The sequence below is a fragment of the Mauremys reevesii genome, linkage group 4 (assembly GCF_016161935.1).
Source record: "Mauremys reevesii isolate NIE-2019 linkage group 4, ASM1616193v1, whole genome shotgun sequence".
Classification (NCBI taxonomy): domain Eukaryota; kingdom Metazoa; phylum Chordata; order Testudines; family Geoemydidae; genus Mauremys; species Mauremys reevesii.
In genome coordinates this window covers 62594973-62608459 of record NC_052626.1, presented here as the reverse complement: position 1 = coordinate 62608459, position 13487 = coordinate 62594973, and the positions used below count along the sequence as shown (strand labels likewise).

General features: G+C 42.7%; 1 protein-coding gene across 2 annotated transcripts in view; it reads right to left on the bottom strand.

The window, feature by feature from the left end:
- Positions 1–13107, bottom strand: part of CAPN3 (calpain 3) — a 69387-nt gene extending 56280 nt beyond the window's left edge. For both annotated transcript variants that reach the window (XM_039535549.1, XM_039535550.1), the window contains exons 1-2: positions 12515–13107; positions 13–82 (exon numbers count right to left, since the gene is read on the bottom strand). In XM_039535549.1, the coding sequence (XP_039391483.1) occupies positions 13–82; positions 12515–12805 (361 nt within the window). In that variant the 5' untranslated portion in view covers positions 12806–13107. The remainder of the gene's footprint in view (positions 1–12; positions 83–12514) is intronic.
- Positions 13108–13487: the final 380 nt, after the last annotated feature.

Genomic DNA, 13487 nt, shown 5'->3' with positions numbered 1-13487 from the left:
AAAATGTCATACCTAATTCTCCTTGACAAATATCAGTTCGGTTGGCTCCACCAATTATAAAGCGTGGATTCTCACAGATTTCCTGTAAGATACAAACAAACAAATATATGAGCTGGAAAAATGTGCTTTGTGCTTTCTGTATAGTAAGCCTGGCCCCTGCACTAGCACCTGCTGTAGTTTCGACTAAGAAGGGTAATGTCAGGGCCTGCAACTGTGATGTGGCAGCATAGAATGCTGTCCTGTGGTGAGAGACAGCCCATGAGAGGGCAGCTCCAGCTGGGGAGGGGGCTCAAAATCCACTGGAGAGGAGGCAGCTGGAAAGTGGTTAGAGAAGAAGGTGAAAAGAGGCGGCGCTGAGGTAAAAGGGGATTTGCCAGAGGAAGCTGGAACTTGAAGGGCAGTGTGCCAGGAGCCCAGCTGGGAGGGTACAGAGCATGTGACTGATGAGGTTGACCATTGAGACACTGACAGGGAATGCAGTTTGGGTGTGTGGGCAATGGGTGTGGCTCTCTGGGTAAGGAGCTGTCATCCTGGGCAAACCTGTTGGAAAGCGGGGCAATCATTGCAGCAGGCAATCAAAGGAGCATCACAAACTGGAGAGAGGCATAGGCAGGGGTGAAGCTCGACTTCAGCCAGGGAGAGGAGGATTCCGTCTTGGGATGCCAGAGCATGTTGCTGACAAATTTATTTTACTGTGATGGCAATTTACATTTAATCATTTTCTGAAGCGTGTATTTGATGTTACTTCATGTTATTTATGTTCTTGCCAAATTTCTGGGTTTTCCCTTATAAAGTTTAAAATGGAAGGTTATCTCCATTGAACTGGTTTGCCTCTTCCAAGCCTCACAGAAGGCATAACCTATCTGAGCCTGGGTCACTGCATCCATTTAGAAATGAAATGGGAGTTGTTTCAATGTGATGGCCAAAGAACCTACAGAAAAACCATCTGCTGCAGGGGTTTGATTGCAGTTTCCTTTCAGAGGTGCTTTTTGGGGCCCTATGAGGTCAGATGTGCAGAACTTCGGAAAAAGTATAGCCTCCATCCAGAAGGGTTTGGTATCTGGAATTTGAGAGACCTCTTCTGGGCCAGCTGCACAGGGCATAGTTGCAAATACATTAACATTTTGAGGGGATCAGATAGAAGAATTTTGTTCAAAGTGTGTGTGTGGGAGGAAGTTAAAATTGGGGTGGGATGAGGAAAGGCAGGATGGCAAGCCAGGGCTGGGAAACCAGTGCAGTTCAGTAAAATTTAGGTCTACAGACCCTAGGATTCTCACTGACAAAGGCGGAGACGCATTCTCCCAGAAAACTGGAAACGTCACTGGGGCAGGTCACTTGTGGGGGATAAGGCTCACATTTTCAAAAGCGGCCACAGGTTTTGAGTGTTTCAGTTTGTAGGTGCCCAACTTGAGACAACTAGGTGAAGATGAACTGGCAGGGTGGAGAGAGCACTGATGCCATTTTGGGAAGAAAGGATCCCTGTAATGATCCCTCTTTAACTGCCCCTCCCCACTAGTCTGCTCTTTGAGTCCTCGCTTCATGAGCTGTGCTTTCCTTCATTTCTGTTAAAGATTTTCTACTTTTTTCCCTAGTTGCAATATTGAATTGTCAAAATTACACTTGAAAAAGGTAATGCTGCTACAATCTGCCCCTTCAAGGCATGATTCTCCTATGGCCTGCCCCAGCATAGTCATTTACACCTGTGCAAAGTGGGTGTAAAGGGCTCACAGATCAGAACATTAATATTTTACACCCACTCTGCACAGGTGTAAATTACTAATAGCTTGTCTGCATTCGAGAAGCTAAACCAATTGGTGCCTTTTTGGTTGATTGAAAAGCAGCTTGCATCTACATTTAAAAATGCTTCAATAAATGCTGGCAGAGGTAGAAATCAGTGTAACTTACCTCAGAATTGAACCTAGACTGTAACGCAATTCAAGTAGAAACATTTTCATATGCGGTAACTGTTCGTTCCCTAAGCTGGGCAAGGAACCAGGCTGGAGGAGGAGGGAAGAGAGGACAGCCAGCCCCATTTGGGAAGAGCCTCCCCTACTTCTTAGCAGGCGTCATCCATGAATTTCATAGCCCAGGTTAGGGGGAAAAGGGACATATGCCAACCATGGGAAGGTTGGAAGAAAAAGAGAGACCCCCAAGCAGAGCCCATCTCCCAGGCAAAGATATGGTGGCAGAGAAGGAACTTCCAACCAGGTACCCAAACTCCTGAGATGGGGATAAAGAGAGAGAGAGATCTACTTAATGACCCCATCTACTGTGCTGGAGGGGGGAAAAAAGAAACCACACCTCAGGACCCCGTTTCCTGGGAAGTAGCAAGGGTGGGGAGAGAAAACAAGCTCCTCCCAGGAACCCCATTTTCTGGCTGTAGGGGAGAAGAGAGACCAGCAACAGTGGGTACAGCTATATAGAATGTCAGGAGTACTAGAGACAGTTCTTAGGGACTGTAGCTGCAGCCTGAAGCTTTTTCAGTATGAACAGCACAGTGATGGACTTTCTGAAGCTCATATTTCTGGTCTAATTGTTTCTTTGGTATGAGACCATTTTTTCTCCTCCCCAGTAGTTGGCTCAGGGATGCATTAATTTTGATGTAACTATCTGGGTTATTCCTATCGCAGAATTGAGACAAGTGTCCAATAACGACAAATTTCCGGCCCTCTACAACAGTCATCTCATTCTGCCGACTGCTGGGAAATGAGAAAGTGGCCTTTATTTTCGTGCCTTAGTCAGCTGGCTGGGGGATTAAATTCTGTAAAGTCAGATGTTTGAGATATCTTATAACTTCTCTCCATCCACTTGATTTGTTGGAAACATTCTTCCCGACGCTGCTGTCATGCTTGTCTTGAAAATTGGCATAGAGTCCTGTGGGAAGTTTCAGATTATAGGAGTACATTTTCTAACCCTGCCAATGTACTTCAACTGACTCCTGCTCCCACTGAAGTCAATGGTGAAACTATCATTGACCAGAAAGAATGAAACTAGACTCAAAGTACGGACTTCAGGATTTGGCACATTGTCTTTTAGTTAAATGTAGCTGGATATTTAAATACTTCCAAACCTGCCAGTTAAAAAAGAAACATAAACACACCACTGTGACGTTCCCCCCTGGTGTTATCTGGACTGGTGATCTGCTAGGTCACTCCAATCCTTGACTCTGTGAGCCAGCTTTTCCCTGTTCTGTTGTGAGAACCCCCACTCCTGGGCTGTTCATGAACAGCCTCGGGCATGTAAGCTGCTCCCAGTTACTTGCAACTGAATGACACTAGCCAATATCTCTGGTCCCAGACACAGCCCTAGGAACCTCTGTCTTGCAGTGTCCAGTTATGCCTGCTGGACACTGCAAGCTTATATAAGTTCATCAATTTAACAAAGAAATTGATGTGTACCAGGCTTGTTATCCCAATGGGAGTCTCTGACATGCTTCAAACCAAACGCACTGCTTCAGATAGAATAAACAAACAGATTTATTAACTATAAAGCTAGATTTTAAGTGATTATAAGTCACAACATAAGTCAGATTTGGTCAAATGAAATAAAAACAAAATGCATTCTAAGCTGATCTTAACACTTCTAGTGCCCTTACAAACTTAGATGCTTCTCACCACAGGTTGGCTGGTTGCTCTTCAGCCAGGCTCTCCCCTTTGATCAGCGCTTCAGTCGCTTGATGTGGTGTGTGTAGGTGGGAGAGAGAGAGAGCATGGCAAATGTCTCTCCCTTTTATCATGTCCTTTCTTCCCTTTTGGCTTTGCCCCCCTCCCCCCTTCAGAGTCTGGTGAGCATTACCTCATCGCAGTTCCAAACTGACCAAAGGAAGGGGGGGTGACTCCCTCGAGAGTCTAACAGATGCTTTTGTTGCTGCCTAGGCCAGCGTCTTTTGTTCCTGTGGGGCTGGGCTGGGTTTGTCCCATACCTGCCCTGATGAGGTGTGAACTGCCTCTCTGCTCCTGGGGAGCTTTTGTCTGGGCTTGCTTTAAGCCATGAGGATATATTTTCAAACTCGTAACTATATACATGAAATTATAACCCATAAACATAACTATAACATCACTATAACAACAATGCTCAGTACATCATGAGCCTTCCGAAGACACTAGACATGACAAAGTTTGCATTGGATACCACACAGTCATTTTACAAGGATGAACATGGGGGTGCTGGGTGTTCCCCCAAGGTACAGAGTGTCACAACCACCCACTGTGTAATTTCACATGGCATCATATTCAATTACAAATTATACACAAAACAAAAGGCAGGAATCGTACAGTGGTCATGTGGACAGATGCAGGTGTAATATAAATATATTTCTGAGCTGAAGACAAAGGCAATATTCTGCAAACCATCTCAGTTTTCCTTACTACTCTCAGAGGCCTCCCATCCCCCATAGGGAAATTTTGTAAAATTGCATATCATTGCTTGTACCAGTTCAACTCCTATGGTGATAGTAATGCTGCCATCCCTAGTGCAGACCAGTTGCTGGTGTTTTAAGTATCATGCCATCTAAAAGATGATCAGAGCAGAAATCACTGGCATGGGATGTAAAATGCCAGTGGCACAGAAAAAAAATAGTGGGTATCAGCACCCACTACAGCCCCTCCTCCCCATCCCAATCAGCTCCTCCCACTCCACCCAGTACCTCCTGCCCGCCAGTGGCCCTGTCCATCAGCTCCTCTCCCTCCCTCCCAGTGCCTCCCACCCACCGTGGAACAGCTGTTCAGCGGTGTGCAGGAGGTGCTGGGGGGAGGAGTAGGCGTGAGGGGGGCGTGCTTGGGGGAGGGGGTGGGAAGAGGTGGGCAGGGATGGAGGCTTGGGGGAAGGGGTGGAGTGGGGATGGGACCTGGGGCATATCGGGGGTCAAGCACGCCCGGCAACTCATAAAGACAGCTCCTATTCTTGACCCCTTTCTATGGTCTGCTCAAGCACTCCCCTGTTAGGTCTCAGGCCTCTAGCCATCACCTCTTTGTGGGAAGAAACCCGCATCCCCGTCCTTTCTGACTGGTTTAGGGGCTGTGCTCCCTTGCACTTCACTGTGATGTCCCAGCAGGCCTGACCGGAGTCCAGTGCCTGTGCTTTGCTTTCTCTCAAAGGACTGTATGCCAGTGGTTACGAGTAACCAAAGTACTCTTCCAAAGCAGAAAGCATATGTTTTAGGACAAAAACAATTTAGAGAAAACATATCAAACAATAAAAAGTATAAACACATACTGTACTGGTGGCTCCCCCTCAAACCTATGGAGACCCTGGTAGCTTCCAGTCCTTCTAATCTATTAGCAGAGTTTGGCTCCCCTTGGTCAAAGGGTCAAATCCATTGGTTGGATTAAAATGAGGGTCTCTTAGTCAGTTTAAGCTCAGCCTTTTATACCAAAAGCCCTTTCTTTGTCTCATTAGGCCTCTGGGACCCAGTCTGAACCAGTTCATCCAATTCTCTCTCGGGGTGCTACTTCTCTGGAGTTGCTTATCCATCCCAGGGGTCATAGTTATCACTGATTTTAGTTCCTGGTTTATGCAGATAGATAACTTTTTACAAGGGTGATACAATAGGATCACAAAGATACAGATAACCTTCAGAAAGTTAATATCGTATTCTTCCCCCCACCCCAAAGAGCCTGCCTGAGTTTGCAGTATCTGCCACACATGCCCATTAAACTTCACAGATAGCATTTTGCATTATAATAGTACTGCCTTAGAAAGACTTCTTAATAATCTTTAATGAATCAATGAGCAAAGGGCATGATAAATGGGTAGGTAAAAGTACTGCCAGAGAGTCTTCCTATTAATCTGTCAGTGTTAATGTATCAAAACAGGATTGTAGCAGGCCCCCTTTTCAGTCTTTCATTGTAATGTAATGAAGTCCATTTCTCATGTCTGAATGCTATTGTAATCTCTTTAGTAATTTCACATTTAGTAACCTCATTCTGCAATCAGATGCCTACCCCTCGCTAATGGCACATTGCAACGTACCATAAAGAGACTTTAGCAAAGTCCCCCCAGTGTCCTCACCAGGTGATGTATCATAATGTAGTCATCATAGCAGCCTCATCATGTGAGATATTGTAATACAATCCCTTTAGCATCCTCCTTGTATGATAGATTGTAGTGCAATTCCCTCTGCGCACTTGTGGCATGGTGAATAGCAATATAATCCCATTAGTGCCTTCAAGGCACATCCCTGGGTATACTAATGGCATAATGTATTGCAATGGGATCTTCTCTGCAACCCCATGATATAGTTAGTATCTTGTACTGTGATAACCTATGCTTCCTTGTGGTGGAATTATTATTTATTATGTGTACTGCAGTAGTGCCGAGAGGCCCCAGTTCCGAGCTTACAATCTAAGTAATATATCTGTAAGAAGGTGGCACATTCTGTGGTTCTGCACAGGAATGCAGGGCTCTTCTGTTGAAATCCCTATTTCCAGATGCTTGAACCCCCATATAGAGATGCAGATGTATTTTTGCTGAGTCACTTCAAGTTTAGAAAGGCAGCATGGTTTAGTAGGCTGAGCTGAAGACTGGAAATCAGGAATTCCTGATGTCTAATCCCAGCTCTGTCACTAGCTTGTTGTATAGCCTTGGGCAAGTCACTTAACCACATTGTACCTCAGTTTTCCCATCTGTAAAATAGGGATAATACTTACCTACCTTACAAGTGTGTTATGGGACTTAATTAGTTAACGATCATAAAGACTCCAAAAATAAATAAGCCCCCCCACCCACAAAGAAGTACATTCACTGGCCTATTGAGGGATAGATCAGTGGTTTGAGTATTAGCCTGATAAACCCAGGGTTGTGAGCTCAATCCTTGAAGAGGCCATCTAAGGAACTGGGATAAAATTCTGTCTGGGGATTGGTCCTGCTTTGAGCAGGGGGTTGGACTAGATGACCTCTTGAGGTCCCTTCCAACCCTAATATTCCATAAGTGTTCTAATGTACAAGATAATTTAAGTATTAACTTCAGAGCACTCTGCTGTAAAGTTTATTTTTTGAAGATAGGTCTCAGGTTCCTTTGGGGTTTTTTGTATAGTCTCTTCAAGGTCTTGGGCCAGATTCTCAGCCCCAGTTCTGTTCCCTTTGTGGCACCTGAGCAGTACAAAGGGTATTCTATGTAGTTGCAGCTGGCCAGTTGAGAATCCGCCAGCAGAAGGGAATACTCAGTTGGTGAAAAGTCATTGGAGCCAGCTCCTCTATCAGTCTACCCCAGCCACTGGGGGAGTAAGGGAGGGGACCAGGAGGGGGAAGTGAGGAGATGTGATGGGGTGCAGATGGAATGGAGCAGAGCATATTGTCACTTAGGAAGCAGCGCTAGATGTTTTAAGGTAGAACAACTCCTAAATGTTCTAATTTGCATTAGGACCAGGACCTCTTGAGAATCAAAGAGCTGAAAGCAGCTCCCTAATGGTCTTGATCCAGTTCTGCGCTAGTAGAAGAGAGAGGTGCAGTAGAGAATCAGGCCCTTGAGTTTCTCTTGTCTTACACTCTCAATTAGATGATTTGATCTTGCGCAGTAACTGTGAGGTATTAATTATATACTATTCATGTAAACCAATTTAAAGTATAGTTTGAACATAAACACTGTGTGGGATCCTGCAATCCTTACTCGGGCAAAACTTTCATAGATGTTAACTGAAGTTTTGCCTGAGTAAAGCCTGTGTGTATTCAGATCATGTTATGGCAGTCGCTAGCTGACTAGAATTACATGCTTCTGTTCCCCTGTGCCTCTGACAAAGTTCACTGCTGCTGTATATGGCAGTCTGTCCTTCTGACAGTAACCCAAAGACCAGTCCCCATTTCTTCACAGCATAGGCAATTATTTAAGAGGTAGAAGGTGGGAGATCAGATTTCTTTATGTTGTTAGTGGTTCCTCAGATAAGTGGCTTCAGGGCCAGATATCTGAGAGCGGATTGGTTCCTAGGCTGTGAACCCCTGTCTCAGTTACAAGAACTATTTCATTGCAACTTTAATGCAGTGAGATGTCACGGAGAAACCCTTCCTCAAATTGCAGTTCTGTATTCCCAGCCTAAGTGGAGAGTTACCAAAATTCTGAGCATCCTGCACATGCAATATTGGGCTATATTCATCTAGTGGATTGATCTTAGGACTGGAAGTCAGGAAGCCTAGACTCTATTCCTGTTTCTATCACTGACTCCCTGTGGGACCTTGGGTCAATCACTTAATCTCTAAACCTCAGATTACCCATCCGAAGAACAAGGCTAATAATGTGCTTTGTAAAGCACTTTGATATCTACAGATGAGAAGTGCTAATTAGGTGTAGAGCAGCGGTTCTCAACCAGAGGTGCATGTACCCAGGGGGGTATGCAGAGGTCTTCTAGGGGGTACATCAACTCATCTAGCTAGTTGCCTAGTTTTACAACAGGCTACATAAAAAGCACTAGCGAAGTCAGTACAAACTAAAATTTCATACAGACAATGACTTGTGTATACTGCTCTATATATTATACACTGAAATGTAAGTAAAATATTTATATTCCAGTTGATTTATAATTATATGGTAAAATGAGGAAGTGAGCAATTTTTCAGTCATAGTGTGCAGTGACACTTGTATTTTTATGTCTGATTTTTGTAAGCAAGTAATTTTTAAGTGAGGTGAAAGTTGGGGGTACGCAAGACAAATCAGACTCCTGAAAGGGGTACAGTAGTCTAGAAAGGTTGAGATCCAGTGGTGTAGAGCATGATTATTATTATTATTAATAATACTAGAGATGCAACAACGTTTGCATGCTGCACAGCACCCGCTATCATATTAATTTTTTTAATTCCTTCACTATTGCCAGAAAAATAATACTTGACACTTATATAGCACCTTCCATTCAAGAATCTCAAAGGGCTTAGCATAATAATTAGTAAAAATAATACTTACAAGTATGTTATTTATTCAATCCCATTAAGTTGACCAGACAGCAAGTGTGAAAAATCAGGATGGGGATGGGGAGGGGGAGGTAATAGGAGCCTATGTAAGAAAAAGGCCCAAAAATCAGGACTGTCCCTATAAAATCTGGACATCTGGTCACCCTAATTCCCATCCTATAGAGGGGGAAACTGAGGCACAAATAGGTTAAGTGATTTGCATCAGATAACTCAGCAAGTCAGTGGCAGTGAGGAATAGACCCCATATCTCCCAGTCTTGTACTTGGATCTATAGACCTTGCTCCATTTAAAATGGACATTTGTTCCTTCTGGGAGAACACCATGTATACAACATACATATGGTAGTCAGGGAAAGGCAGCAGAGTTAAAGGTGGTATTAGAATGGTCTCTTGGTACTTCCAAACTGTCGGGCATTTTTTGTTTTGTTTTACACTACAGCTTTTGAATTACCTGATTCTTAAACTATTTTTAAAATAACTACAATGTCCTAAGAATACTGTTGTAAATTTATCTATTTACAATCTTAACTCTATTTTAACAAAGTCTCCCCCTCACCCCCCAGCATTTAAGTAAGAATGGAAGATGTCAGTATCTTTATGGAATGGATATGTACTTCTGTAGTTTAGCCTTGAACTTCTGGTGGTTTGATGTATGCTTTAATCCTTTAGCAGAATACCCTTGGTGGCAGTATTACTGCATCATATTAATTTGTCTTTATGGTGTCCTATTATTAGCATATTACTGCTATTCCTGACTGTAACATTATCAGACAAGTTCTTCTCCTAGCAGGGAAGCACATTTGAGATGTAGTTCTAAATACCAGTGAAGCAAAGTCTTGGGTCAATCTGCAGACTGCAGCAACAAATACAAGAAACTCTAGCTTCAGTTTATGGGAGGAGGAGGAATGGATTATAAGGGAAGATGCCGATGTATCTGCTTCTGAAAGTTCACATAGAGAGAAAGGATCCTCTCACTATAATATACTACAATATTTTGCATTTATATGCACTTTTCAAGATCTCAAAGCACATTACAAAGGTGGGTGTTCTACCTTTTACAGCTAAGGAAACAGGCAGAGAGAGGGTAAGGCATAATTTTTCAAAAAGTGCGAGCTAATTTAAAGTTCCTTATCCTTAGGTATCTAATTTGAGACAATGACGACCTGATTCTCAGAGGTGCTCAGCACCCACATCTGCATATTTACAGCTGAGTCTGTTCAACAGCTCCAATGAGCCTCAAGTTGGTCATCCAAACACTGTCACTCCAAATTAGTGGACACATTTGAGAATTTGGGCCTTACTGACTAGCCCAGCATCACACAGCACAGTGCCAGAGCCAGGATTAGAATCCAGATCTCCTGACTTCTAGTGCCCTGCTCTAACCTCTAGACCAGGGGTCGGCAACCTTTCAGAAGTGCTGTGCCGTGTCTTCAGTTATTCACTCTAATTTAAGGTTTTGAGTGCCAGTAATACATTTTAATGTTTTTAGAAGGTCTCTTTCTATAAGTCTATAATATATAACTAAACTATTGTTGTATGTAGAGTAAATAGGGTTTTAAAAATGTTTAAGCATCATCATTTAAAATTTAAATTAAAATGCAGAGTCCCCCAGACCGGTGGCCAGGACCCCGGTAGTGTGAGTGCCACTGAAAAGTAGCTTGCGTGCCACCTTTGGCAAATGTGCCATAGGTTGCCTACCTCTGCTCGAGACTATGCTGTCTCCTTTATATCAATGAAAATTAGCATTGAAACAGTGTGGAAAATAATTTAGGATCTGATACTCAGATTTTTAGGTTGCATTTCTGTGTATTGTACAACCCTGTGCACACTGTTGGCACATAATATTTATTATACAGCTCTCAAATTGCATCAAAGATGATTCTATAAGGGCGGATTAAAGATCACTGGGATAGGGGCCCAAAACTCTGAGGTGTCCTAGAAACCAAAGGCTTAATCCTCCACCTTGTGCAATCATTTATACCTGCGCAACGTGGGTGTTAAATGCTACCCTTTACAGTTTAACACTTCCATTGATCCACATACCTTTATTCAGTTCTCCTCTGATATCCATTGACTATGCCACTACATGCTGCTGTATCACTTTACCTCCTGTGGATGTCTGAGAAAGCATCTCCCTTGCCAGTCAATTCAATTGCTGCTCCACTTAACTGATACCCAGATATTTCTATAGAAACACTGGGGCAGTAGATAGGCTAAACGGAAATGTTTTTAACTCACTCCCTTAGAAATTCTCCTTCTAGTTTTGATTGAACTGTCCTGCTTTTTAAAGATTGGTTCTGCCTCATGCTCTGTCAATACATAGAGAGACAAACTTCAGTGATGTTGCATGAGATATAACTCAATGCAGCTCTTATCCCAGACTGTATGGATTACTCCCGCATAAGATATCAGTATAGGCTGGGACTAAATATCTTCCTGCCCTTCATTTTCTCACTGTGTGGAGCAATAACTGTAATGGACCTTTACAGTCATCGTTTGGTTCTATAATACCCACATTCCAAGGCCACTGGCCTTCTAACTTTATGCTGTCATCAGCTCAATCTATGATGTTTCATTATGGCACAAAAGTATGGGCCAATGCTGCACATATGTAAAAGGAAGCCCATAATAATCAGGGATGGATAAAAGCAAAATCCTCCAAATTTGGCCTTCACAATTAGAGGGGCCCAGGTGAAGTAGTGAAACAATAACAGGCGGCAGCACAATGTACAGCTTGTCAGCTGCCTGTTGGATGAGCTGGGCTGCCTCACTTGGAAGGAAATATTAGGAGTGAGAGGAAAAACAAGCGTCCATCTAGGATTGGGATTCAGGACCTTGGAGGGAGAATTCACTCTGAGGGGAAGGCTGTAGGGAGAAGTCTGTCAGAAAGGGCAGAAATATTGGTGAATTTGGGACCCAGTAAACATTAATCCACCTTGGTAATTATTATAACCCCCCCAGTTCATGGCAGACAGATAATGGGATAACCAGCTTTGCATTTAGGAACAAGTGATACTGGAAGTCAATGACGAGATGATAAAATAAAAGAAAATGGTCAAGATTCTGCTCTGTTACACCCATGCAACTTTTTTGACTTAACTGGAGTGACATGGGTATAACTCAGAGCTGTACTTCCAAAGGTACTTCTGAAAATGAAAAGGTGGGCCCAAGGGGCTATTTGTAGTAAAATAAAATTAAGAAACCCACCAGTAAAATAAAGTAGTGTTGAAAAAATAAATCTATGCAGGCCCCAGTATGTGTGTTGGAGAAAGAGGAGAGGGTTTAAAATTTGTTTTGTTTGATGTCTTCAGATGAGAAAATTCCAAACAAATCAGAGCAAGTAAAAGCCAATTAAAATACATTTCAAAAAAATAAAGAAAGTTCCAAGTAATCAATCCAAGGTCTTATTGATTTTCAGGTGATTGTTTATATTCTCTCTACCTTCCCTATCCCCACAGATCCTAGACAGTAATTTCCAAATCCTAGAAAAAGCTAAAGAAATATGTTTCCAGTGTATATTTTCTACCAAGGGAATGTGCTCAGTACAGATAACTGCATTCATTATATTTATAAATAGAAAAGGACATTCAGTGTTTTAATTAGACTGACAAGTTACTCACTGTGGGTCTTTTCCACTCAAACTTGATGGGTAGTTTCTGGCTGTAGAAGAGGGAGCTCTCATTAGGTGGGAAATCAGGATCCACATAAAGAATCTTCTTTTCCAGGCATTTCTTGTGGAGTTCTTCAAAGGTCTTTTCCCGTACTCCAATAATGGGCTGGTTGCGACTGATGATAGCAGAGTAGATACCCCCTGAACCTCCTCCCGTTTCAGCTGTTGTGCTAATGTTGGTGCTGGGAACTGACCCAGTCTCTGTCTGTTGAGCCACCACAGCATTTATGGCCGACGGCATGGAAATCAGATTTAAACAAAATTTAAAAAGAAAGGAAAATAAAAAGGAAGCTCTTGCAACCTGCACGAAAACTACAGAAAAGAGGAAGTCACTGCAAAAAAAACCCAACCGTTTAACAGCTCTCTCTTTTGACTGCAAGTGTCCAAGTCACATTAAAAGTAATAAAATGTCATGGGATAGAGCAATTTGTATGTCATCCTGATCTTCTTGCTGTGGTAATTTTTATCAGCAATCAAAATTTGTTCCTTGACAGGAAACAAGAGAAATTGTTGAGTAACTTTTCTGTCTAGGGTTGGTGTGTCTACAGCATGTGTGTGAGAGTGTGTCTGTGTCCTGTAGAGATTTCAACACGGAAAACTAAAAATAAACATGAAGAGAGAGAGAGAGAGAGAGAGTGTCAATTTGATGTGTAGTTTCTTCCTATTCAGGGCTTGTTCTCGGAGAAGGGTTGACATGACTAGGCTGATTCCCAGTGCCACATAGGGTTTTTTTTTTGTTTTTTTTTCAATTGCAAAAAATAGTGAAACTGCAAGTCACATTTACATATTGTTTTTAAGCAGCATTTTATAGCATGTTCCTTATCATTATGATGGGTCCCGATGTTACAAAGATTTATGTACCCGTTTAACTTTATTCATTGGCACTGTCTTCTTTGCAAAAAAACATGTGCCTTTACACTGAG